This window comes from Leptodactylus fuscus, chromosome 2 (genome assembly GCF_031893055.1).
Source record: "Leptodactylus fuscus isolate aLepFus1 chromosome 2, aLepFus1.hap2, whole genome shotgun sequence".
Classification (NCBI taxonomy): Eukaryota; Metazoa; Chordata; class Amphibia; order Anura; family Leptodactylidae; genus Leptodactylus; species Leptodactylus fuscus.
In genome coordinates this window covers 277,863,101-277,891,065 of record NC_134266.1, presented here as the reverse complement: position 1 = coordinate 277,891,065, position 27,965 = coordinate 277,863,101, and the positions used below count along the sequence as shown (strand labels likewise).

The following is a 27,965-nucleotide window of genomic DNA, read 5'->3' as shown; positions in this document are numbered from 1 at the left end:
GTGAGCTCCCCCTAGTGGTGACTGTATAATCTGTATGTAGTGAGCTCCCTTTAGTGGTGACTGTATATATCTGTATGTAGTGAGCTCCCCCTAGTGGTGACTGTATAATCTGTATGTAGTGAGCTCCCTCTAGTGGTGACTGTATAATCAGTATGTAGTTAGCTCCCCCTAGTGGTGACTGTATAATCTGTATGTAGTGAGCTCCCCCTAGTGGTGACTGTATATATCTGTATGTAGTGAACTCCCCCTAGTGGTGACTGTATAATCTGTATGTAGTGAGCTCCCTCTAGTGGTGACTGTATAATCTGTATGTAGTGAGCTCCCTCTAGTGGTGACTGTATATATCTGTATGTAGTGAGCTCCCTCTAGTGGTGACTGTATAATCTGTATGTAGTGAGCTCCCTCTAGTGGTGACTGTATATATCTGTACGTAGTGAGCTCTGACTAGTGGTGACTGTATAATCTGTATGTAGTGAGCTCCCTCTAGTGGTGACTGTATAATCTGTATGTAGTGAGCTTCCTCTAGTGGTGGCTGTATAATCTGTATGTAGTGAGCTTCCTCTAGTGGTGGCTGTATAATCTGTATGTAGTGAGCTTCCTCTAGTGGTGGCTGTATAATCTGTATGTAGTGAGCTTCCTCTAGTGGTGGCTGTATAATCTGTATGTAGTGAGCTCCCTCTAGTGGTGACTGTATATATCTGTATGTAGTGAGCTTCCTCTAGTGGTGACTGTATAATCTGTATGTAGTGAGCTCCCTCTAGTGGTGACTGTATATATCTGTATGTAGTGAGCTTCCTCTAGTGGTGGCTGTATAATCTGTATGTAGTGAGCTCTCTCTAGTGGTGACTGTATAATATGTATGTAGTGAGCTCCCTCTAGTGGTGACTGTATATATCTGTGTGTAGTGAGCTTCCTCTAGTGGTGACTGTATAATCTGTATGTAGTGAGCTCCCCCTAGTGGTGACTGTATAATCTGTATGTAGTGAGCTCCCCCTAGTGGTGACTGTATAATCTGTATGTAGTGAGCTCCCCCTAGTGGTGACTGTATAATCTGTATGTAGTGAGCTCCCTCTAGTGGTGACTGTATAATCTGTATGTAGTGAGCTCCCTCTAGTGGTGACTGTATATATCTGTACGTAGTGAGCTCTGACTAGTGGTGACTGTATAATCTGTATGTAGTGAGCTCCCCTAGTGGTGACTGTATATATCTGTATGTAGTGAGCTCCCCCTAGTGGTGACTGTATAATCTGTATGTAGTGAGCTCCCCCTAGTGGTGACTGTATAATCTGTATATAGTGAGCTCCCTCTAGTGGTGACTGTATAATCTGTATGTAGTGAGCTCCCTCTAGTGGTGACTGTATAATCTGTATGTAGTGAGCTCCCTCTAGTGGTGACTGTATATATCTGTATGTAGTGAGCTCCCTCTAGTGGTGACTGTATATATCTGTATGTAGTGAGCTCCCCCTAGTGGTGACTGTATAATCTGTATGTAGTGAGCTCCCTCTAGTGGTGACTGTATAATCTGTATGTAGTGAGCTCCCTCTAGTGGTGACTGTATAATCTGTATGTAGTGAGCTCCCTCTAGTGGTGACTGTATAATCTGTATGTAGTGAGCTCCCTCTAGTGGTGACTGTATAATCTGTATGTAGTGAGCTCCCTCTAGTGGTGACTGTATAATCTGTATGTAGTGAGCTCCCTCTAGTGGTGACTGTATAATCTGTATGTAGTGAGCTCCCTCTAGTGGTGACTGTATATATCTGTATGTAGTGAGCTCTCTCTAGTGGTGTTTGTATATATCTGTATACACTGAGCTCCCTCTAGTGGTGGCTGCAGGCAGCAGGATTTTGTATATGCAGCAGATTAGTCAGCCCCATTTATATCGATCAAGTGTCGGCGCCTCCAGATAAATGATGTCATGGCGGCAGCAGGATTATATAATACACAGTGAAATGCGTCGTGTTTATTGGTGAGTGGGAATTACAATGACTCAGATCGGGTCCGCTGGGGATACAATGTGACATGGAGTCCTGCAGGTCGCCCCAATGAGGTGATTGGGGGAGGGGCTCCATCTCTCTGGTGCAGAGGCCACTGTTGAAGACCCCCAGTTATAGATCACACCAGACATTGACAGCTCAGGCTGACAGTGGCCGCCATTTTTGTGTGGTCTGCTCCTGCCTGAGCAGTGGAGACACTTTGGGGTACATGACAGGCACCTCCAGGTCCTCACAGACGTCTCCGTCACCTTACAAGGACCTCTTCTGCTTCCAGTGATTGCTTGATCCATTTTTCAGTAGTCCTATACAGCGCCCCCTGCAGTCACATCCGAGGCGACACATGATTAAAATGCTCACAGTTAAAACGCAACATCTCCCCCTCCCCCAAATAACCTGCTGCAGGTCCTGACACGAAGCCTCGACCCCCAGCGGACTCTTGTAAATCAGTGTTAGTGCATCAAAAGGCAGAAGACGAGAAATCCATATACAAAGTCTATACGGTCGCAGGAGGCGGAGTCTTCCTTCAAGTCTTGAATTAAAGGGATTGAGGGGAGATTGGGGGAGGGGCTGTATTTACAGAAGGCTTTCTACAAGGCACGCTATCTACTATACACGTCCATGTTGTGTTTCGTCCAGTCCATCGTTCCGGGCGCAGACTTCCCGCCATCTCCTGGAGTGAAATGCTCTACGCGCGTCCTAGGAGTCCCCGATACACAGTCCAATAACAAGGGGCGGAGCCGACCTGCAAAAAGTGGAGCACAGGGTGCAGTTATAGTGACTGAGCAGCAGGGGGCTGCAGAGTCTCTGCAATGTCTGGCTTGTAGCCAAGGGGGAGGGGCTTGCATCTTCCAATCACCTGATACTTTGCACCATTGTTTGGCGCCCAGTTACTAAATGTAATATAGTGAGCTGACAACTATGTCACTGAGCAGTTGTCAGCTCCACCCACTAGGACAATTGGTGGAAAGTGGGCGGAGCTAGAAGCGCAACGTACCTGCAACATCCCGCGCTGCCGCATCATACATTGCCGAGGAGCTGGAATGAAAGAGAAAGAACATGGAGTGAAGATACATTGTAACGAAGGAAGCAGACGCGACGCAGCGCGGCTCTCAGATTACTGCACTGCTGATTTCAAGTGTGAACATGGTCATGCCTCCAGGCCGCAGGGAGTAGATTGGTGCGCTGCTCGCTGACCGCCACCGCCGCGTTCCTGATGACTCCATTTAAGCTGCGATTAGGCCAAATCTAAATCGTGTTTGAAGTGATCAAAGGAAATGAAGATGAAATAAGAGATACCGCCAGCGCCCCCTCCCCCCGCCGCCACCAGCCCGAGGAGCCGCGAGGATCGATCTAACTGAGCTGATCCAGGCCGTCAATCACGGCGCGGCGATACTTCACATCGCCTACAACTCCCATCATCCCTGTTATAGAAGGACAGATAGTGCAGCGGCTGAGACGTATGGAGGTGACGTCTGCGGGGTGCACGTGGTGCGGTGCGGGCCAGGGGTGAAGGTAGTCCTGGATCCCCCCCACCTACCTATATCTCACTCCCGTCCTGATAGGTTGTTACAATGTGTCAGTGCAGGTAACGTATCATTATGGAGTCCACAGAGGATTATCTACACTGGATACATTGTAACAAAAGCTCAGCTGTGAGAATTACTGGATCAGGACGTATATAGAGAAGACTGCAAGAAGAGATCCAGAAAATGGCACAGTATATACCATGACATCACCAGAGGCGGGCACAGTATATACCATGACATCACCAGAGGCGGGCACAGTATATACCATGACATCACCAGAGGCGGGCACAGTATATACCAGGACATCACCAGAGGCGGGCACAGTATACACCATGACATCACCAGAGGCAGGCACAGTATATACCAGGACATCACCAGAGGCGGGCACAGTATACAGCCATGGCCAAAAGTTTTGAGAATGATACAAATAGTAATTGTTACAAAGTCTACTGCTTCCGTTTTCCTAATGGCAATTTGCATATACTCCAGAATGTTATACAGAGTGATCAGCTTAACAGCAATTACTTGCAAAGTCAATATTTGTCTAGAAAATGAACTTTATCCCCCAAAACACATTTCAGCATCATTGCAGCCCTGCCTTAAAAGGACCAGCTAACATCGTTTCAGTGATTGCTCCAGTAACACAGGTGTGGGTGTTGATGAGGACAGGGCTGGAGATCAATCTGTCATGATTAAGTAAGAATGACACCACTGGACACTGTAAAAGGAGGCTGGTGCTTGGCATCATTGTTTCTCTTCTGTTAACCATGGTTATCTCTAAAGAAACACGTGCAGTCATCATTGCACTGCACAAAAATGGCCTCACAGGGAAGAGTATCGCAGCTAGAAAGATTGCACCTCAGTCACCAATCTATCGCATCATCAAGAACTTCAAGGAGAGAGGTTCCATTGTTGGCAAAAAGGCTCCAGGGCGCCCAAGAAAGACCAGCAAGTGCCAGGACCGTCTCTTAAAAGTGTTTCAGCTGCGGGATAGGGCTACCAGCAGTGCAGAGCTTGCTCAGGAATGGCAGCAGGCAGGTGTGAGGGCATCTGCACGCACTGTGAGGCGGAGACTCTTGGAGCAAGGCCTGGTCTCAAGGAGGGCAGCAAAGAAGCCACTTCTCTCCAGAAAAAATATCAGGGACAGACTGATATTCTGCAGAAGGTACAGGGAGTGACTGCTGAGGACTGGGGGAAAGTCATTTTCTCTGATGAATCCCCTTTTCGATTGTTTGGGACATCTGGAAAACAGCTTATTGGGAGAAGACGAGGTGAGCGCTACCACCAGTCTTGTCTCATGCCAACTGTAAAGCATCCTGAAACCATTCATGTGTGGGGTGGCTTCTCAGCCAAGGGAATCGGCTCTCTCACAGTCTGACCTAAAAACACAGCCATGAATAAAGAATGGGACCAGAATGTCCTCCAAGATCAACTTCTCCCAACCGTCCAAGAGCAGTTTGGCCACCAACAATGCCTTTTCCAGCATGATGGAGCACCTTGCCATAAAGCAAAGGGGAGAACTAAATGGCTCAGGGAACAAAACAGAGAGATTTTGGGTCCATGGCCTGGAAACTCCCCAGATCTTAATCCCATTGAGAACTTGTGGTCAATCATCAAGAGACGGGTGGACAAACAAAAACCTACAAATTCTGACAAAATGCAAGCATTGATTGTGCAAGAATGGACGGCTATCAGTCAGGATTTGGTCCAGGAGTTGATTGAGAGCTGCCAGGGAGAATTGCAGAGTCCTGAAGAAGAAGAAGGGTCAACACTGCAAATATTGCAACTCTGCAGTAACTCCTTCTAACTGTCACTATAAGCTGCAATTCTATTTCTGTATGTGATAAAAACATCTGACAAACACACAGAAACCAGAGGGAGCAGATCATGTGACAAGAGAAGATTTGTGGCATTCTCAAAACTTTTGGCCATGACTGTATACCATGACATCACCAGAGGCGGGCACAGTATATACATGATGACACAGTATACAGTCTCCCCGGGTCACTCACCGTCAGCGGGTCTGTGGTGAAGGCCGCCATACTCCTCCTTATATCCGTCTCACTTCCTCGTATAGGGATGAGGGGAAGGTTCCCAAACGTTCCCTCCAGCTGTGAGCTCCGGGTCCTTGCTGAGCTGCTCTGCTCCGGCCACAGGCTGCCATACTGCGGGCACAAAGACAGGGCGCCATCACTAACCAGACAGGATCAGAACTGGCACTGTAATGTCACATCATAGACACCCACATCAGGGAGCAGAATAAGCGGCGCCACCTACTGACAACCCCAGAGAGTTACCCCGGAACCTGAATAACAATAACAAGAGCCAAACCTGAACAAACATGAAGGCGGCAAACCATTCCCTCATATCTCCAACCGTGTCACAGCAAAGATACCTGCGGAACAAAGAGAAGTGTAAGGGATGGAGGGAGGGAGTGATGGATAGATAGATAGACAGATAGATAGATAGATAGATAGATAGATAGATAGATAGGAGATAGATAGATAGATAGATAGATAGATAGATAGATAGATAGATAGATAGATAGGAGATAGATAGATAGGAGATAGATAGATAGGAGATAGATAGATAGATAGATAGATAGATAGATAGATAGATAGATAGGAGATAGATAGATAGATAGATAGATAGATAGATAGATAGATAGGAGATAGATAGATAGATAGATAGATAGGAGATAGATAGATAGATAGATAGATAGATAGATAGATAGATAGGAGATAGATAGATAGATAGATAGATAGATAGATAGATAGATAGATAGGAGATAGATAGATAGATAGATAGATAGATAGATAGATAGATAGATAGATAGGAGATAGATAGATAGATAGATAGATAGGAGATAGATAGATAGATAGATAGATAGGAGATAGATAGATAGATAGATAGATAGATAATATAGATAATACTTCTCTCACCACTGACTCTTCTCATTCTTCTCGTTTTTGGCCATCACCGTGAAGCCCCAACTGAAACACAGACACAACACTTCAGCATATCAGTCCTCAGACCTCCACCAGTGGGGGCGCTGTGCTAGGCTGCTGCCCCTGCTCATCAGCTGAGGTGACCCTGTGTAGGCCGCACATGCGCTCTGATAGTAATGCCAGGCTGACACTGCCACGGTTATACTTCTGCCATAAAGCACTGCTGCTGTAAAACCTGCTATGGCGCTAGGACAGAACCGCCATGTGAGTGACAGACCCCGCTGTCTAATAAGTGCCGGACACCCCCGATGCGTGGACAACGCCTGACACATACGGGGCCATCCTAGATTGTCAGCTCTGCGGCCCAGCCCTTGTCACATTGTATCTGTCGTTAAAAGATAAAAACTAGATAAAAACTTTCCCCAAATAAACGGCGTCTTATAGAAACGGAGGGATCTCAGCGCCGCCTGGTTACCATGGAAGCGCAGAAGAATAAAGCGTGGCGCGGCGGCGGCGACATTCTCCATTACCAGTGATCATCTCCGGGGGGGGGGGGGGGGGGGGGCTGCTATACCCTCTAATACCTCAGGAATGAGCGGCGGGGAATGTGAAGGGTTAAACCGTGCACGCCTGGCCTTGGGGTGTCTTAGCAACTGGCAGTGTTTCCATGACACAGAGCGGGCTCTGCCCACACACCCGCTGATCGCCCGTCCCTGTGTACTCGCCGCACATGGCACAACACGCTGCGCTCAAGACAGAACCGCGGCCGGCGTGCGGCGTCCAAACCGTAAACAGCCCCAACTCTTCTAGTGTGTGTGAGGCTGAAGCCTGTAAATATACGAAATATACACAAAGCTCTACTGCCCCCTAGTGGTGAGGGCCGGGATCACAGGGACTGAACGCTCTACCAGGGCACGGAATAACACACAGGGCGATGCTCTGCAGATCTATAGAGGAGTCAGTGGTGTAATAATCTGCAGGATAGTACGCTATGTATCAGGAGGTGGAGGTAGCGATGCTCTGCAGATCTATAGAGGAGTCAGTGGTGTAATAGTCTGCAGGATAGTACACTATGTATCAGGAGGTGGAGGTAGCGATGCTCTGCAGATCTGTAGTGAGGTCAGTGATGTAATAGTCTGCAGGATAGAACACTATGTATCAGGAGGTGGAGGTAGCGATGCTCTGCAGATCTGTAGTGAGGTCAGTGATGTAATAGTCTGCAGGATAGAACACTATGTATCAGGAGGTGGAGGTAGCGATGCTCTGCAGATCTGTAGTGAGGTCAGTGATGTAATAGTCTGCAGGATAGAACACTATGTATCAGGAGGTGGAGGTAGCGATGTTCTGCAGATCTGTAGTGAGGTCAGTGATGTAATAGTCTGCAGGATATATCACTATGTATCAGGAGGTGGAGGTAGCGATGCTCTGCAGATCTGTAGTGAGGTCAGTGATGTAATAGTCTGCAGGATATATCACTATGTATCAGGAGGTGGAGGTAGCGATGTTCTGCAGATCTGTAGTGAGGTCAGTGATGTAATAGTCTGCAGGATATATCACTATGTATCAGGAGGTGGAGGTAGCGATGCTCTGCAGATCTGTAGTGAGGTCAGTGATGTAATAGTCTGCAGGATATATCACTATGTATCAGGAGGTGGAGGTAGCGATGCTTTGCAGATCTGTAGTGAGGTCAGTGATGTAATAGTCTGCAGGATAGAACACTATGTATCAGGAGGTGGAGGTAGCGATGCTCTGCAGATCTGTAGTGAGGTCAGTGATGTAATAGTCTGCAGGATAGAACACTATGTATCAGGAGGTGGAGGTAGCGATGTTCTGCAGATCTGTAGTGAGGTCAGTGATGTAATAGTCTGCAGGATATATCACTATGTATCAGGAGGTGGAGGTAGCGATGCTCTGCAGATCTGTAGTGAGGTCAGTGATGTAATAGTCTGCAGGATATATCACTATGTATCAGGAGGTGGAGGTAGCGATGCTCTGCAGATCTGTAGTGAGGTCAGTGATGTAATAGTCTGCAGGATAGAACACTATGTATCAGGAGGTAGAGATGACAGAGTGATGCTCTGCAGATCTATAGAGGAGTCAGTGGTGTAATAGTCTGCAGGATATATCATTATGTATCAGGAGGTGGAGGGAGTAATATTCTGCAGATCTGTAGTGAGGTCAGTGATGTAATAGTCTGCAGGATAGTACACTATGTATCAGGAGGTGGAGGTAGCGATGCTCTGCAGATCTGTAGTGATGTCTGCTGGTCAGATCTCCTACCTTGTCGGTGCTCGGACTTTCCTCCTGATGCCCAGGTGCACGGTCAGGTTTTTCACAGGCCACTCCTTCTCCGGCCGATGACTCTGCTTCATAAGAGGGGCAGTTAGTGATACATTGTTACCCCCTTCCCCCCCCCCACCCCCATCTGTGCGCCCCCTCCAGTTCCGTTACAATCAGTAGTAAGAGTAGTATTGTGCTACATAGCCAAAAACTGCATCATGATAGAGTGACCCCATGTTAACACCTCCTGTCGGCAGTAACCCTGTACATTGTCAACACGATGCTGAGGATGTTATTCACCAAGATCTCCTACAGAGGGCAGTGTACATGCAGTGCAGGGGGCGCTATTCACCAGGATCTCCTGCAGAGGGCACTGTACATGCAGTGCAGGGGGCGCTATTCACCAAGATCTCCTACAGAGGGCACTGTACGTGCAGTGCAGGGGGTGCTATTCACCAGGATCTCCTACAGAGGGCAGTGTACAAGCAGTGCAGGGGGTGCTATTCACCAGGATCTCCTGCAGAGGGCACTGTACATGCAGTGCAGGGGGTGCTATTCACCAGGATCTCCTGCAGAGGGCACTGTACAAGCAGTGCAGGGGGTGCTATTCACCAAGATCTCCTACAGAGGGCACTGTATATACACTGCTGGGGGCGCTATTCACCAGGATCTCCTACAGAGGGCAGTGTACAAGCAGTGCAGGGGGTGCTATTCACCAGGATCTCCTGCAGAGGGCAGTGTACAAGCAGTGCAGGGGGCGCTATTCACCAGCATCTCCTACAGAGGGCAGTGTACAAGCAGTGCAGGGGGCGCTATTCACCAGGATCTCCTACAGAGGGCACTGTATATACACTGCTGGGGGCGCTATTCACCAGCATCTCCTGCAGAGGGCACTGTACATGCAGTGCAGGGAGCGCTATTCACCAGGATCTCCTGCAGAGGGCACTGTACAAGCAGTGCAGGGGGCGCTATTCACCAGCATCTCCTGCAGAGGGCAGTGTACATGCAGTGCAGGGGGCGCTATTCACCAGGATCTCCTGCAGAGGGCACTGTACAAGCAGTGCAGGGGGCGCTATTCACCAGCATCTCCTACAGAGGGCAGTGTACAAGCAGTGCAGGGGGTGCTATTCACCAGGATCTCCTGCAGAGGGCACTGTACATGCAGTGCAAGGGGTGCTATTCACCAGGATCTCCTGCAGAGGGCACTGTACAAGCAGTGCAGGGGGCGCTATTCACCAGCATCTCCTGCAGAGGGCGCTGTACATGCAGTGCAAGGGGTGCTATTCACCAGGATCTCCTGCAGAGGGCGCTGTACATGCAGTGCAAGGGGTGCTATTCACCAGGATCTCCTGCAGAGGGCACTGTACATGCAGTGCAGGGCGTGCTATTCACCAGGATCTCCTACAGAGGGCAGTGTACAAGCAGTGCAGGGGGCGCTATTCACCAGGATCTCCTGCAGAGGGCAGTGTACATGCAGTGCAGGGGGCGCTATTCACCACGATCTCCTACAGAGGGCAGTGTACATGTAGTGCAGGGGGCGCTATTTACCAGGATCTCCTGCAGAGGGCAGTGTACATTATGTGCAGGGGGCGCTATTCACCAGGATCTCCTGCAGAGGGCAGTGTACATTATGTGCAGGGGGTGCTATTCACCAGGATCTCCTACAGAGGGCAGTGTACATGCAGTGCAGGGGGCGCTATTCACCAGGATCTCCTACAGAGGGCAGTGTACATGCAGTGCAGGGGGTGCTATTCACCAGGATCTCCTGCAGAGGGCAGTGTACATTATGTGCAGGGGGCGCTATTCACCAGGATCTCCTGCAGAGGGCAGTGTACATTATGTGCAGGGGGTGCTATTCACCAGGATCTCCTACAGAGGGCACTGTACATGCAGTGCAGGGGGCGCTATTCACCAGGATCTCCTGCAGAGGGCAGTGTACAAGCAGTGCAGGGGGCGCTATTCACCAGGATCTCCTACAGAGGGCAGTGTACATGCAGTGCAGGGGGGCGCTATTCACCAGGATCTCCTGCAGAGGGCACTGTACATGCAGTGCAGGGGGTGCTATTCACCAGGATCTCCTGCAGAGGGCACTGTACATGCAGTGCAGGGGGTGCTATTCACCAGGATCTCCTGCAGAGGGCAGTGTACAAGCAGTGCAGGGGGCGCTATTCACCAGGATCTCCTACAGAGGGCAGTGTACAAGCAGTGCAGGGGGCGCTATTCACCAGGATCTCCTGCAGAGGGCACTGTACAAGCAGTGCAGGGGGTGCTATTCACCAGCATCTCCTGCAGAGGGCACTGTACATGCAGTGCAGGGTGCGCTATTCACCAGGATCTCCAGCAGAGGGCAGTGTACATGCAGTGCAGGGGGGCGCTATTCACCAGGATGTCCTGCAGAGGGCAGTGTACAAGCAGTGCAGGGGGCGCTATTCACCAGGATCTCCTGCAGAGGGCAGTGTACAAGCAGTGCAGGGGGCGCTATTCACCAGGATCTCCTGCAGAGGGCAGTGTACATGCATTGCTGGGGGGCGCTATTCACCAGGATCTCCTGCAGAGGGCAGTGTACATGCAGTGCAGGGGGTGCTATTCACCAGGATCTCCTGCAGAGGGCAGTGTACATGCAGTGCAGGGGGCGCTATTCACCACGATCTCCTACAGAGGGCAGTGTACATGTAGTGCAGGGGGCGCTATTTACCAGGATCTCCTGCAGAGGGCACTGTACATTATGTGCAGGGGGTGCTATTCACCAGGATCTCCTACAGAGGGCAGTGTACATTATGTGCAGGGGGCGCTATTCACCAGGATCTCCTACAGAGGGCAGTGTACATGCAGTGCAGGGGGCGCTATTCACCAGGATCTCCTACAGAGGGCAGTGTACATGCAGTGCAGGGGGCGCTATTCACCAGACGCTCCGGTCACTTACCCTCACTTCCCGGTACATGCGCAGCATGCTACTGTTCAACATGAAGTATCGGTCATGAAAACTGGCCCCGAACCCCAATAAACTCTTCTCCTCACGAAACTTCATCATCCCGTTTTTGGAATCTCCTGCCCGATTCTCTGCGGATAAACAGACGCCTCAGTGATCTTTATGTCCCCCATGGACCAGCCTGACATATCAGCAGGTATTGGTCGGCGACTACTCACTGATATAGTACAACATGGCGTCCATGTGCACGTTCTTCTTCACAATCAAGTTGCTGCTGTTGTTGACCTGAGAGTGGAAGATGGGCAGCACTTTCTCGGAGTAATGTAGGGGGCGCTCTGTCAACGGAACAATAAAGCTGTTTGCCTGGTCCAATATAACTAAGTATGGGCACAATGTCAATTTTACAACAGGCCGCAAACTGAGAAGTCTTAAGTATAAAGTAATGTGCTGACATCTAGTGGCCAATCTGTGCACTGCAGTGATAATACTGGTAATATTATGTGGATGAGGACCTGAGACTTAGAGGGACTCACCTAATTCTCCGGAGTCGTCCACCTCCGAGCAGCTCCAATATTCGCCCTCCGCCACCCGGATGTTCCTCCTCTCCAGCAGCGTTTCGGTCAGCTCCTGAGCCGTCATGGTGACCGCAATCTGGAAGTCAGGGCAAGATGTTGTGTTACTATTGCAACTCGCTTTGTCCAGCACATTACTAGTTAATCTAGTTCAGCACATTACTAGAAAGCCCAGTCCAGTACATGGCCGGCACGGTGCAGCGTAGAACGAGTAAGTATAGTCAGCGCTGTCTCGTATTGTACTAGTCGGCGCTGTCTTGTATTGTACTAGTCGGCGCTGTCTTGTATCGTACTAGTCGCCGCTGTCTTGTATCGTACTAGTCGGCGCTGTCTCGTATTGTACTAGTCGCCGCTGTCTCGTATCGTACTAGTCGGCGCTGTCTCGTATTGTACTAGTCGCCGCTGTCTTGTATTGTACTAGTCGGCGCTGTCTCGTATTGTACTAGTCGCCGCTGTCTCGTATCGTACTAGTCGGCGCTGTCTCGTATTGTACTAGTCGCCGCTGTCTTGTATTGTACTAGTCGGCGCTGTCCTGTATTGTACTAGTCGGCGCTGTCTTGTATTGTACTAGTCGGCGCTGTCTTGTATTGTACTAGTCGCCGCTGTCTTGTATCGTACTAGTCGGCGCTGTCTCGTATTGTACTAGTCGCCGCTGTCTCGTATTGTACTAGTCGGCGCTGTCTTGTATCGTACTAGTCGGCGCTGTCTCGTATTGTACTAGTCGCCGCTGTCTCGTATCGTACTAGTCGGCGCTGTCTCGTATTGTACTAGTCGCCGCTGTCTTGTATTGTACTAGTCGGCGCTGTCCTGTATTGTACTAGTCGGCGCTGTCTTGTATTGTACTAGTCGCCGCTGTCTTGTATCGTACTAGTCAGCGCTGTCTCGTATTGTACTAGTCGCCGCTGTCTCGTATTGTACTAGTCGGCGCTGTCCTGTATTGTACTAGTCGGCGCTGTCCTGTATTGTACTAGTCGGCGCTGTCCTGTTTTGTACTAGTCGGCGCTGTCTTGTATTGTACTAGTCGGCGCTGTCTCGTATTGTACTAGTCGGCGCTGTCTTGTATTGTACTAGTCGGCGCTGTCTCGTATTGTACTAGTCGGCGCTGTCCTGTATTGTACTAGTCGGCGCTGTCCTGTATTGTACTAGTCGGCGCTGTCCTGTTTTGTACTAGTCGGCGCTGTCTTGTATTGTACTAGTCGGCGCTGTCTTGTATTGTACTAGTCGGCGCTGTCTTGTATTGTACTAGTCGGCGCTGTCTTGTATTGTACTAGTCGGCGCTGTCTTGTATTGTACTAGTCGGCGCTGTCTCGTATTGTATTAGTCGGCGCTGTCTCGTATTGTACTAGTCAGCGCTGTCTCGTATTGTATTAGTCGGCGCTGTCTTGTATTGTACTAGTCGGCGCTGTCTTGTATTGTACTAGTCGGCGCTGTCTCGTATTGTACTAGTCGGCGCTGTCCTGTATTGTACTAGTCGGCGCTGTCTCGTATTGTACTAGTCGGCGCTGTCTCGTATTGTACTAGTCGGCGCTGTCTCGTATTGTACTAGTCGGCGCTGTCTCGTATTGTACTAGTCGGCGCTGTCTTGTATTGTACTAATTGTCACGGTTCTGACAAGCCATCGCTGTTGCAGTCCTAGTAGATGTGGTCCCGGGTGTTACTAGTTACTGCAGTGCTGCACTTTAGCAGACGGTGTTCTCCTGTGCATTGTGCTGCAGTATGTCTTACAGTCTGTTGCTCTCTGTTATCAGCCATCTTTAGCTGTGTGATCATGAATACAATGTACAGCCCAGTTTAGTAAATGGCTGAGGTTACTCACGTGGACGCTCTGTTCACACTCAGCCTTCTTCTCATTCAGATATACAGTGCAGATAAAGTCACATCCCTGTAATAGACGAGATAAGGACCTGGAGATTATATACTAACTCTGGTGCGGGGTGTTATATCTACTGTACTGAGGACCTGGAGATTATATACTAACTCTGGTGCGGGGTGTTATATCTACTGTACTGAGGACCTCGAGATGATATAATAACACTGGTGCAGGGTGTTATACCTACTGTACTGAGGACCTGGAAATTATATAACACTGGTGCGGGGTGTTATATCTACTATCATGAGTACCTAGTCTTGTATCTGCTGCCATCTTACCCTGCGTCTCACTTGGTTTTCATTGCGCACTTTCATGATGGTAGATGTGATATCGAGCTGCTTCTGGATCTCCTGAACGTCCACCTAGAAAGAAGATGTAATGAAGTGACAACACCTGGAGGAAGAAGTAATGAAGTGACAACAGCCGGAGGAAGAGGTAATGAAGTGACAACAGCCAGAGGAAGAAGTAAAGAAGTGACAACAACTGGAGGAACAAGAAAATAAATGACAGCAGCTAGAGGAAGAAGTAATGAAGTGACAACAGCCAGAGGAAGAAGTAATGAAGTGACAACAGCCAGAGGAAGAAGTAAGGAAGTGACAACAGCCGGAGGAAGAAGTAATGAAGTGACAACAACCGGAGGAAGAAGGAATGAAGTGAAAACAGCTGCAGGAAGAAGGAATGAAGTGAAAACAGCTGCAGGAAGAAGTAAAGAAGTGACAACAGATGGAGGAAGAAGTAAAGAAGTGACAACAGTCAGAGGAAGAAGTAATGAAGTGACAACAGCCAGAGGAAGAAGTAATGAAGTGACAACAGCCAGAGGAAGAAGTAATGAAGTGACAACAGATGGAGGAAGAAGTAATGAAGTGACAACAGCCGGAGGAAGAAGTAATGAAGTGACAACAGCCAGAGGAAGAAGTAATGAAGTGAAAACAGCTGCAAGAAGAAGTAAAGAAGTGACAACAACCAGAGGAAGAAGTGAAAACAGCCAGGGGAAGAAGTGACAACAGCCAGAGGAAGAAGTAAAGAAGTGACAACAGCCGGAGGAAGAGGTAATGAAGTGACAACAGCTGGAGGAAGACATGACAACAGCCAGGGGAAGAAGTGAGAACACCCGGAGGAAGAAGTAAAGAAGTGACAATAGTCGGAGGAAGAGGTAATTAAGTGACAACAGCTGGAGGAAGAAGTAAAGAAGTGACAAAAGCCGGAGGAAGAGGTAATGAAGTGACAACAGCCAGAGGAAGAAGTGACAACAGCCAGAGGAACAAGTAAATAAATGACAGCAGCCAGAGGAAGTAGTAAAGTGACAACAGCCAGACGAAGAAGTAAAGAAGTGACAACAACCGGAGGAAGAAATAATGAAGTGACAACAGACGGAGGAAGAAGTAATGAAGTGACAACAGCCAAAGGAAGAAGTGACAACAGCCAGAGGAATAAGTGACAAAAGCCAGGGGAAGAAGTGACAACAGCCAGGGGAAGAAATATAAAAGTGACAACAGCCAAGGGAAGAAGTAAAGAAGTGACAACAACCGGAGGAAGAAATAATGAAGTGACAACAGCCAGAAGAAGAAGTAATGAAGTGACAACAGCTGCAGGAAGAAGTAAAGAAGTGACAACAGCCAGAGGAAGAAGTAATGAAGTGACAACAGACGGAGGAAGAAGTAATGAAGTGACAACAGACGGAGGAAGAAGTAATGAAGTGACAACAGCCAGAGGAAGAAGTGACAACAGCCAAGGGAAGAAGTGACAATAGCCAGAGGAAGAAGTGACAACAGCCAGGGGAAAAAGTGACAACAGCCATAGGCAAAAATCAATAAATTACAACAGCCAGAGGAAGAAGTAATGAAGTGACAACAGCCAGAGGAAGAAGTAATGAAGTGACAACAGACGGAGGAAGAAGTAATGAAGTGACAACAGCCAGAGGAAGAAGTGACAACAGCCAGAGGAATAAGTGACAAAAGCCAGGGGAAGAAGTGACAACAGCCAGGGGAATAAATAAAAAAGTGACAACAGCCAAGGGAAGAAGTAAAGAAGTGACAAAAGCCGGAGGAAGAGGTAATGAAGTGACAACAGCCAGAGGAAGAAGTGACAACAGCCAGAGGAACAAGTAAATAAATGACAGCAGCCAGAGGAAGTAGTAAAGTGACAACAGCCAGACGAAGAAGTAAAGAAGTGACAACAACCGGAGGAAGAAATAATGAAGTGACAACAGACGGAGGAAGAAGTAATGAAGTGACAACAGCCAGAGGTAGAAGTAATGAAGTGACAACAGACGGAGGAAGAAGTAATGAAGTGACAACAGCCAAAGGAAGAAGTGACAACAGCCAGAGGAATAAGTGACAAAAGCCAGGGGAAGAAGTGACAAAAGCCAGGGGAAGAAGTGACAACAGCCAGGGGAAGAAATATAAAAGTGACAACAGCCAAGGGAAGAAGTAAAGAAGTGACAACAACCGGAGGAAGAAATAATGAAGTGACAACAGCCAGAAGAAGAAGTAATGAAGTGACAACAGCTGCAGGAAGAAGTAAAGAAGTGACAACAGCCAGAGGAAGAAGTAATGAAGTGACAACAGCCAGAGGAAGAAGTAATGAAGTGACAACAGACGGAGGAAGAAGTAACAACAGCCAAGGGAAGAAGTGACAATAGCCAGAGGAAGAAGTGACAACAGCCAGGGGAAAAAGTGACAACAGCCATAGGCAAAAATCAATAAATTACAACAGCCAGAGGAAGAAGTAATGAAGTGACAAAACCCAGAGGAAGAAGTAATAAAGTGACAACAGACGGAGGAAGAAGTAATGAAGTGACAACAGCCAGAGAAAGAAGTGACAACAGCCAGAGGAATAAGTGACAAAAGCCAGGGGAAGAAGTGACAACAGCCAGGGGAATAAATAAAAAAGTGACAACAGCCAAGGGAAGAAGTAAAGAAGTGACAACAGCCGGAGGAAGAAGTAAAGAAGTGACAACAGATTGCACCAAGCAAAATATAACAGATAAAGCAATAGGATCAAAAAATTTCAGCAGTTATTTTCCCAGCAATGTGTCCTGACATTTCTGACTACTTGCCATTACAGCTCCTCTGTCCCGCCCCTTCATAGTGACAGTGCTGTCAGGGCATTATAGTCTGTACTATAGTAATATGAGATCTACATAGTAATACTCATCATTAACCTTTTCTCTCCCATACATACATTGAATATGGGCAGGTAGAAGGTGATCAAGTCTTCCACCACTCGTCCTGGCTTGTAGTTCTGTCCGTCCGTCTGGAAGAGCGTGGGGCCGAATACGATGGCCAGATTGTGAATAGTCATTTGATTGCTGTCAGAAAAGTGCTGGATACTGCAAGAGAGACATCACAGAGAGACAGCCTGACTATAAGACATCACAGAGAGACAGCCTGAGTATAACACATCACAGAGAGACAGCCTGAGTATAAGACATCACAGAGAGACAGCCTGAGTATAACACATCACAGAGAGACAGCCTGACTATGGCACATCACAGAGAGACAGCCTGAGTATAACACATCACAGAGAGACAGCCTGACTATGGCACATCACAGAGAGACAGCCTGAGTATAACACATCACAGAGAGACAGCCTGAGTATAACACATCACAGAGAGACAGCCTGAGTATAAGACATCACAGAGAGACAGCCTGACTATGACACATCACAGAGAGACAGCCTGAGTATAAGAAATAACTGAGAAAAATGTCTGTGCACAAGACATCGCAGAAACACAGCCTGAGTATGAGACATCACTGTACGACAGTCAAAGAGTGAGGCATCATGGAGAGACAGCCTCATTTCTGTAACTAGAGGGCCCTTGACCAGACATACACAGTCCAGAACGCCCCTCACCCACCCCCCCTGAAAGTACTATAAAACTCTATGGTCTCTTGTGCTAGTCGGCCTCAGGTGGGCTCATGAGGACGCCCCTCACCCTTTGGATGTCAGTGAATGAGATGGGTGTATATTAGGGTGTAATAATCCCGTGCACCTGCAGCTCCGGATCATCTCTTCACTTCATTATTAACCTACAGACCCATCACATCGGGCACTCACCAGTACAGGTGGCGAATTAAGGCTTTTAGCGTCGCCCTGTTGACCGGGGGCAGAACCTGCAGCAGCTCCTGATATTTGTGGATTCTCTCGCTTTCATCTTCTATACCTGGAAAAGAGACAATCTGGTTAAAATAAAGGGCGACGACGACACCCACCATGGTCATGTGACTGCGGGATGATACCTGAACCAGAAGGAGGCGTTCTCCATAGATAACAGCGCCCTCACCTGTTACGTGTAACCACTGCAGACAATGCTCTGCGAACACGCTCTCTCCGATGCCTCTGAAGAACCTCTTGAGAGCGTCGGACACGTTGTCCACATGTTCTTCTTCTGTGAGGACCACGCTCCGGGCGTCCTTCTTCAGGGAATCCAGCAGATTTGTGATCTTGGAGTTCTGCCCGCTCTTCCTGTAGATCCCTTCAGACCCCACCCCTGAGGAGCAGTCACAATAGGATGTCACACAGAGGAGCGCGATTCCTGCTCAATACACTCTGTATCTGTACGACCGCCATACCGTAACAACATGGCGGTTTTATAGAGGATTTCTTACGATTTTTTAAAATATTTTTCACTAAAATTTTGTTCTAAATTGTAACATTTAAAGGTAAATCTGCCAACAAATCTAATGAAGCCCCGCCCACTCTAATATGTAAATAAACCCCGCCCACTCCTAGGTTTAATTACGAAGGCCCCGCTCGTCACCTCTCACAAGTAAAATTTACCAAAACTTGAGATGTGGTGGATGCATTTCTCCACAATGCAGGGGACGTCAGAATCGGTCAGCTGCTGCTCGGACAGAGTGTCGCCGGACGTGCTGCTCGCCTTCTGAATGGCCGCGGCCCAGCCGTTGAAGTCCAGCTTTCTCTCCGCCATGATGTACGTTATCCTACAGAGGAATAGGCATACAGATAATTGTTACGGGATCAATGGAGACAAGTGGCGTCTGCTCCGTGGTGTGAAGCGGCGTCACCTACCTCCCCTTCTCCACCAGGACAAGGATGTCTTTATCTTTAGTGGCTGCAAAGACGAAGAATCCAACATTATTAGATGGAAATTACCACGAGGCGCCTTCTGCCGAGAGGAACAGCCTGAAGTGCGGCCATGTGTGCAGCCTTTTTGCCTTCAGTTTCTGGGACAGCTACTTCCTGTCAGCCATATTGGTTTACAGCCACTTCCTGTCAGCCGTATTGGTTAACTGCTACTTCCTGTCATAATTTAGGAGCTACTCGGCCTTGAGCCATATTGGTTTACAGCTGCTTCGTGTCAGCCATATTGGTTAGCAGCTACTTCCTGTCAGCCATATTGGTTAGCAGCTGCTTCGTGTCAGCCATATTGGTTAGCAGCTACTTCCTGTCAGCCATATTGGTTAGCAGCTACTTCCTGTCAGCCATATTGGTTAGCAGCTACTTCCTGTCAGTCATATTGGTTAGAAGCTACTTCCTGTCAGCCATATTGGTTAGAAGCTACTTCCTGTCAGCCATATTGGTTAGCAGCTACTTCCTGTCAGTCATATTGGTTAGCAGCTACTTCCTGTCAGCCATATTGGTTAGCAGCTACTTCCTGTCAGTCATATTGGTTAGAAGCTACTTCCTGTCAGCCATATTGGTTAGAAGCTACTTCCTGTCAGCCATATTGGTTAGCAGCTACTTCCTGTCAGCCATAATGGCTTCCCTAGGGCCAAATACAGACTATCGCTTCGCAAATAACTTCCCTCTGACAACTCTCCCTGGCAACCACTTATTGTGAGCTTTCCCCTGTCAATGGGAGAAGATGTAAAGACCCAAAAAAAATTTAGTTAATGAAATATTTTATTCCCCCAAAAAATCTGCTTTTCCTGCCTACAGAAGCCCACTGAGGCGGCAGACGGCTCCGGTGCTGATCTCTAAGCCTATATATCATCATATTGTCCGGTGGTCATGTAGCCAATCACAGTGATATTCATGTTTGCAGCAAGCAGTAAGGCAAGACCATAAGACAGTGACTGTACTGCGGGCGGTCTCTTAGGTTGCCCCCACCCCCGTCTCCCTAGACGTACACAGCTCGGCCAGCTTCCTGAGGTTTATGACCTCCACGTTCTCGCTGTCTTCCACATAGGTGTACAGGTAGGTCTTACAGAGCGAGAACCAGCCCACCCGCGTCCGCTCCAGGCTCCGCCCCCCTTTAAACTGCAGCCTTCCGATCCGGTCAAAATCATAACTTAGGAGCTCCTCGGCCTTCGGAGGCAGAAAACACTACAAGAGAAGGAGGATATTAAAGGGGCGCCCCGATAATAAGATGGGGTTGGAGAGTTGTTAGTTACATCGGATATGGCTACCTTCGTGATGGATTTAACCCATTCTCTGGCCTCCTCCGGGGTGTCCGCCGCAAACAGGTAGAGTCTCTCCGACTTGGTGTAAATCTCAAAGGTGCTCTCGTACCTGCGGGGGGGGGGAGGTCAGAGACGCAATGCTGTACAATGATTTAAAGGGGAAGGACCGACATAAAAGGGGAAGGGAGACTGTAATGGTCTTCTCACCCATGGGTGTCTGGCGGGATGACGGCTACACACACAATCTCGTCCATGCGGATCTCGCCATTAGGGGTGGAGCTGTGGTTGGTCTCATAGTAACTGAGGGTCCCATCATTGAGGACGCACCAGCGGCGACTAAATTCTGCAACACGAAAAGTGGAGAGGAAACGAATAAGGACACAATGTAACAGATACAAGTGGGATCCAGACAATGTGACCCAGATTGTTCCCTAGTCCTGGTGATCGGATACATGTGGAGCATCTCCTATAGGGTGGCCCGAGGTCACTCACCTTCCTTGGCCTTCCGGTCAGTGACCAGCTTAGTCATGGAGGAGGTCTTGTAGAGGTAGCCATTGTGTGTGATGGAGTGATGCATGACGTAGTATTGTTTCTCCAGATTAGCCCCAAGGTCCAAACGTGGAATCTCTGATCGGAACAGAACGTGACATGATCAATAATATACTATAACGTACCACTGTAATACCAGCAACATCCACTAGATGTCACCAGGAGTCCGCCAAATAAAACACAACACACACTGGAGCACAATACACAGATACAACACAAACCAACCCCAACATAGACATGTATAGACCTGATACACTGGAGCAAACTGTAATACCAGAATCACCCACTAGATGTCGTCTAGTATCAGCCAAATAAAACACAATACACACAGATACAACAGCATCAGGGGTGTTCGTCATGACTGACAACAAGCAGAGATTATACATCAGAGTGAGGGATAGTAACATAACATTTGTCACAAGGTTGTAACACTTCCCAATACAATAAACTAATGCAGCTTGCTGTCCCGCCACTGGCCACTAGATGTCAGCAGCAGAGCACAGGACGCAGCACAATGCTCACATTGTCACCGCAGTCACATGGCTTCGGAAGTGACGCAGCCACAATTTGCTGTAACTTTTAATTATAACCCTTTGGGCCTGAGTCCAGGGGAGAAACCTCCACGTCACCGCGCTCCCCTACACCTCCAAGGTCAGGGAAGGTCATGACTGTGTCACTGATATCTTACACTCTGTTAATGGTGCAGGTGTCAGTTTTAACTTTAGTTCTGGCATTGTATTCATGAACCAGGAAATACAGGATGGTCGATGGATTGGTCATAGAGAGGGGGATTGGTCATCTAATCCTATCATGTGTGATATTGTCCTGTTATCAGTAGCGTCCCCTACAGTCCTGTATCAGTAGTGCCCCCTACAGTCCTGTATCAGTAGTGCCCCCTACAGTCCTGTATCAGTAGTGCCCCCTACAGTCCTGTATCAGTAGTGCCCCCTACAGTCCTGTATCAGTAGCGCCCTCCACAGTCCTGTATGTGTAGCGCCCCCCACAGTCCTGTATTAGTAGAGTGCCCCCTACAGTTCTGTATTAGTAGAGTGCCCCCACAGTCCTGTATTAGTAGAGTGCCCCCCTACAGTCCTGTATTAGTAGAGTGCCCCCACAGTCCTGTATTAGTAGAGTGCCCCCACAGTCCTGTATTAGTAGAGTGCCCCCACAGTCCTGTATTAGTAGAGTGCCCCCACAGTCCTGTATTAGTAGAGTGCCCCCACAGTCCTGTATTAGTAGAGTGCCCCCTACAGTTCTGTATTAGTAGAGTGCCCCCTACAGTTCTGTATTAGTAGAGTGCCCCCACAGTCCTGTATTAGTAGAGTGCCCCCTACAGTCCTGTATTAGTAGAGTGCCCCCCTACAGTCCTGTATTAGTAGAGTGCCCCCCTACAATCCTGTATTAGTAGAGTGCCCCCTACAGTCCTGTATTAGTAGAGTGCCCCCACAGTCCTGTATTAGTAGAGTGCCCCCACAGTCCTGTATTAGTAGAGTGCCCCCCTACAATCCTGTATTAGTAGAGTGCCCCCTACAGTCCTGTATTAGTAGAGTGTCCCCACAGTCCTGTATTAGTAGAGTGCCCCCCTACAGTCCTGTATTAGTAGAGTGCCCCCCTACAGTCCTGTATTAGTAGAGTGCCCCCCTACAGTCCTGTATTAGTAGAGTGCCCCCCTACAGTCCTGTATTAGTAGAGTGCCCCCACAGTCCTGTATTAGTAGAGTGCCCCCACAGTCCTGTATTAGTAGAGTGCCCCCCTACAGTCCTGTATTAGTAGAGTGCCCCCCTACAGTCCTGTATTAGCAGAGTGCCCCCTACAGTCCTGTATTAGTAGAGTGCCCTCACAGTCCTGTATTAGTAGAGTGCCCCCCTACAGTCCTGTATTAGTAGAGTGCCCTCACAGTCCTGTATTAGTAGAGTGCCCCCCTACAGTCCTGTATTAGTAGAGTGCCCCCCTACAGTCCTGTATTAGTAGACTGCCCTCACAGTCCTGTATTAGTAGAGTGCCCCCTACAGTCCTGTATTAGTAGAGTGCCCCCACAGTCCTGTATCTGTAGCGCCCCCCTACAGTCCTGTATTAGTAGAGCGCCCCCACAGTTCTGTATGTGTAGCACCCCCCACAGTCCTGTATTAGTAGAGCGCCCCCCACAGTTCTGTATGTGTAGCACCCCCCACAGTCCTGTATTAGTAGAGCGCCCCCCACAGTCCTGTATGTGTAGCACCCCTGCCCCCACAGTCCTGTATCAGTAGCACCCCCTACAGTCCTGTATTAGTAGAGTGCCCTCACAGTCCTGTATTAGTAGAGTGCCCCCTACAGTCCTGTATTAGTAGAGCGCCCCACAGTCCTGTATTTGTAGCGCCCCCCCTACAGTCCTGTATTAGTAGAGTGCCCCCACAGTCCTGTATTAGTAGAGTGCCCCCCTACAGTCCTGTATTTGTAGCGCCCCCCCTACAGTCCTGTATTAGTAGAGTGCCCCCACAGTCCTGTATTTGTAGCGCCCCCCCTACAGTCCTGTATTAGTAGAGTGCCCCCACAGTCCTGTATTAGTAGAGTGCCCCCCTACAGTCCTGTATTTGTAGCGCCCCCCCCACAGTCCTGTATTAGTAGAGCGCCCCACAGTCCTGTATTTGTAGCGCCCCCCCTACAGTCCTGTATTAGTAGAGCGCCCCCACAGTTCTGTATGTGTAGCACCCCCCACAGTCCTGTATTAGTAGCACTCCCCACAGTCCTGCATCAGTAGCAACCCCTACAGTCCTGTATTAGTAGAGCGCCCCCCACAGTCCTGTATGTGTAGCGCCCCCCCCCACAGTCCTGTATCAGTAGCGCCCCCCGCAGTCCTGTATATGTAGCGCCCCCCGCAGTCCTGTATATGTAGCGCCCCCCGCAGTCCTGTATATGTAGCGCCCCCCGCAGTCCTGTATATGTAGCGCCCCCCGCAGTCCTGTACCAGTAGCACCCCCTACAGTCCTGTATCAGCAGCATCCCCCACAGTCCTGTATCAGTAGCGCCCCCTACAGTCCTGCATCAGTAGCGCCCCCAACAGTCCTGTACCAGTAGCGCCCCCTACAGTCCTGTACCAGTAGCACCCCCTACAGTCCTGTACCAGTAGCGCCCCCTACAGTCCTGCATCAGTAGCACCCCCAACAGTCCTGTACCAGTAGCACCCCCTACAGTCCTGTATCAGTAGCACCCCCTACAGTCCTGTACCAGTAGCGCCCCCTACAGTCCTGCATCAGTAGCACCCCCAACAGTCCTGTACCAGTAGCACCCCCTACAGTCCTGTATCAGTAGCACCCCCTACAGTCCTGTACCAGTAGCGCCCCCTACAGTCCTGCATCAGTAGCACCCCCAACAGTCCTGTATCAGTAGCACCCCCTACAGTCCTGTATCAGTAGAGCGCCCCCCACAGTCCTATACCAGTAGCGCCCCCCAGCCCCCTTCTCTCCGCACACACCCCATAACCGCAGGGTAGGATCTTATTAGAGAGTCACAGACAATAACAACAGGTTTTGTCATTTTCTGGAATCCTGGAGATTGGGCGCGGGTCGTGTCAGGTGACAACTGCCAATCACATGACTGGGGGCACAAGGGGGGCTCAGAGAACTTCTACAACTGCCTTATAGACTTTATAGGGACAGCTATCACGTTGTATCCTGCACCTGATACATGAAAGCTGCGCTGTGATTGGCCGCTATGGACAAATTTGCCCCAGTCTCTATTCTGCACCATTATCAGGATCTCTGCTTGCTGTCAATGAATGACGCTCTGTACACAGCTGGGGGGTTGGTACAATTGTATCAGGCTGGACAGTGCTCTGTGAGCTAAAGAGCCCGGACTACACACTGATACACTGTAACAAACCAGCAAGAGATGTGTGACCCCATTAAAGGGCTCATCTAGAAAGGTAAAATATGTGAAAAAACATGGAGACCCCTCCCCCTCCTCATGCTCCTCCCCCTCCTGTGCTGCTGACCACACAGCTGTCCCCAATGTTTATACTACAGACAGTTTATAATCCTGCGGACACATCTGCTCCTAACTACCCCGAGGACTCACCGCCCTGTACCTACTGGACACCAACCTGACACCTTACTGGGACCAGTATATATCCAGTATGAACGGCACAACAGAGTGTATACAATCCTGACCGATACTGTATACTGAGCTGTGTATCTAATCCTATCCTGCGTGATACTGTATACTGAGCTGTGTATCTAATCCTATCCTGCGTGATACTGTATACTGAGCTGTGTATCTAATCCTATCCTGCGTGATACTGTCTGCTGAGTTATTGCATCACATTACAGACCCCTCTTCCACTGTCATTTCCAGACATCTATGAAGACCTCAAACAGACTGTGGTACTTACCTGAACTTCTGTTTTGCTTCAGAAATTCCTCCTGCAGCTTCTGTCCTGCCTGCTGCGCCAACTCCACAGGCTGCGAGAAGAAGAGATCCCTGCAGCTGCAGCTAATGTCAGCCCCACAGAACACCAGGGACTGGGTCTCCGTCAGATCACTGGTGGTAACCGAAACACAGAGAGCCTGCGGAGGAGAGTCACAGATCAATCATCACAGGGGTAGTATTATAGTAGTTATATTCTTGTACATAGGAGTAGTATTATAGTAGTTATATTCTTGTACATAGGAGGTAGTATTATAGTAGTTATATTCTTGTACATAGGAGTAGTATTATAGTAGTTATATTCTTGTACATAGGAGTAGTATTATAGTAGTTATATTCTTGTACATAGGAGTAGTATTATAGTAGTTATATTCTTGTACATAGGAGTAGTATTATAGTAGGTATATTCTTGTACATAGGAGTAGTATTATAGTAGTTATATTCTTGTACATAGGAGCAGTATTATAGTAGTTATATTCTTGTACATAGGAGTAGTATTATAGTAGTTATATTCTTGTACATAGGAGTAGTATTATAGTAGGTATATTCTTGTACATAGGAGTAGTATTATAGTAGTTATATTCTTGTACATAGGAGCAGTATTATAGTAGTTATATTCTTGTACATAGGAGTAGTATTATAGTAGGTATATTCTTGTACATAGGAGGTAGTATTATAGTAGTTATATTCTTGTACATAGGAGGTAGTATTATAGTAGTTATATTCTTGTACATAGGAGGTAGTATTATAGTAGTTATATTCATGTACATAGGAGGTAGTATTATAGTAGTTATATTCTTGTACATAGGAGGTAGTATTATAGTAGTTATATTCTTGTACATAGGAGGTAGTATTATAGTAGTTATATTCATGTACATAGGAGGTAGTATTATAGTAGTTATATTCTTGTACATAGGAGGTAGTATTATAGTAGTTATATTCTTGTACATAGGAGCAGTATTATAGTAGTTATATTCTTGTACATAGGAGTAGTATTATAGTAGTTATATTCTTGCACATAGGAGGTAGTATTATAGTAGTTATATTCTTGTACATAGGAGTAGTATTATAGTAGTTATATTCTTGTACATAGGAGTAGTATTATAGTAGTTATATTCTTGTACATAGGAGGTAGTATTATAGTAGTTATATTCTTGTACATAGGGGGCAGTATTATAGTAGTTATATTCTTGTACATAGGAGGTAGTATTATAGTAGTTATATTCATGTACATAGGAGGTAGTATTATAGTAGTTATATTCTTGTACATAGGAGTAGTATTATAGTAGTTATATTCTTGTACATAGGAGGTAGTATTATAGTAGTTATATTCTTGTACATAGGAGTAGTATTATAGTAGTTATATTCTTGTACATAGGGGGCAGTATTATAGTAGTTATATTCTTGTACATAGGAGTAGTATTATAGTAGTTATATTCTTGTACATAGGAGGTAGTATTATAGTAGTTATATTCTTGTACATAGGAGGTAGTATTATAGTAGTTATATTCTTGTACATGGGAGTAGTATTATAGTAGTTATATTCTTGTACATGGGAGTAGTATTATAGTAGTTATATTCTTGTACATAGGAGCAGTATTATAGTAGTTATATTCTTGTACGTAGGAGTAGTATTATAGTAGTTATATTCTTGTACATAGGAGCAGTATTATAGTAGTTATATTCTTGTATATAGGAGCAGTATTATAGTAGTTATATTCTTGTACATAGGAGGTAGTATTATAGTAGTTATATTCTTGTACATAGGAGGTAGTATTATAGTAGTTATATTCTTGTACATAGGAGGTAGTATTATAGTAGTTATATTCTTGTACATAGGAGTAGTATTATAGTAGTTATATTCTTGCACATAGGAGCAGTATTATAGTAGTTATATTCTTGTATATAGGAGTAGTATTATAGTAGTTATATTCTTGTACATAGGAGCAGTATTATAGTAGTTATATTCTTGTATATAGGAGGTAGTATTATAGTAGTTATATTCTTGTACATAGGAGTAGTATTATAGTAGTTATATTCTTGTACATAGGAGTAGTATTATAGTAGTTATATTCTTGTACATAGGAGGTAGTATTATAGTAGTTATATTCTTGTACATAGGAGCAGTATTATAGTAGTTATATTCTTGTACATAGGAGTAGTATTATAGTAGTTATATTCTTGTACATAGGAGCAGTATTATAGTAGTTATATTCTTGTACATAGGAGTAGTATTATAGTAGTTATATTCTTGTACATAGGAGGTAGTATTATAGTAGTTATATTCTTGTACATAGGAGGTAGTATTATAGTAGTTATATTCTTGTACATAGGAGTAGTATTATAGTAGTTATATTCTTGTACACAGGAGCAGTATTATAGTAGTTATATTCTTGTACATAGGAGGTAGTATTATAGTAGTTATATTCTTGTACATAGGAGTACTATTATAGTAGTTATATTCTTGTACATAGGAGCAGTATTATAGTAGTTATATTCTTGTACATAGGAGTAGTATTATAGTAGTT

General features: G+C 47.2%; 1 protein-coding gene across 4 annotated transcripts in view; it reads right to left on the bottom strand.

The window, feature by feature from the left end:
• Positions 1-1,936: 1,936 nt before the first annotated feature.
• ARAP1 (ArfGAP with RhoGAP domain, ankyrin repeat and PH domain 1) overlaps positions 1,937-27,965 on the bottom strand; it is a 126,132-nt gene continuing 100,103 nt past the window's right edge. For 3 of the 4 annotated variants that reach the window (XM_075266331.1, XM_075266329.1, XM_075266330.1), the window contains exons 14-34: positions 25,403-25,577; positions 20,980-21,114; positions 20,695-20,830; positions 20,494-20,596; positions 20,215-20,410; positions 19,154-19,196; positions 18,902-19,065; positions 18,405-18,611; positions 18,179-18,284; positions 17,303-17,450; positions 14,398-14,481; positions 14,066-14,131; positions 12,211-12,328; positions 11,896-12,012; positions 11,672-11,808; positions 8,749-8,834; positions 6,463-6,513; positions 5,852-5,915; positions 5,533-5,685; positions 2,989-3,029; positions 1,937-2,736 (exon numbers count right to left, since the gene is read on the bottom strand). In XM_075266331.1, coding sequence (XP_075122432.1) covers positions 3,012-3,029; positions 5,533-5,685; positions 5,852-5,915; positions 6,463-6,513; positions 8,749-8,834; positions 11,672-11,808; positions 11,896-12,012; positions 12,211-12,328; positions 14,066-14,131; positions 14,398-14,481; positions 17,303-17,450; positions 18,179-18,284; positions 18,405-18,611; positions 18,902-19,065; positions 19,154-19,196; positions 20,215-20,410; positions 20,494-20,596; positions 20,695-20,830; positions 20,980-21,114; positions 25,403-25,577 — 2,307 coding nt within the window. In that variant the 3' untranslated portion in view covers positions 1,937-2,736; positions 2,989-3,011. The remainder of the gene's footprint in view (positions 2,737-2,988; positions 3,030-5,532; positions 5,686-5,851; positions 5,916-6,462; positions 6,514-8,748; positions 8,835-11,671; positions 11,809-11,895; positions 12,013-12,210; positions 12,329-14,065; positions 14,132-14,397; positions 14,482-17,302; positions 17,451-18,178; positions 18,285-18,404; positions 18,612-18,901; positions 19,066-19,153; positions 19,197-20,214; positions 20,411-20,493; positions 20,597-20,694; positions 20,831-20,979; positions 21,115-25,402; positions 25,578-27,965) is intronic. The other variant, XM_075266332.1, reaches the window with a different exon arrangement.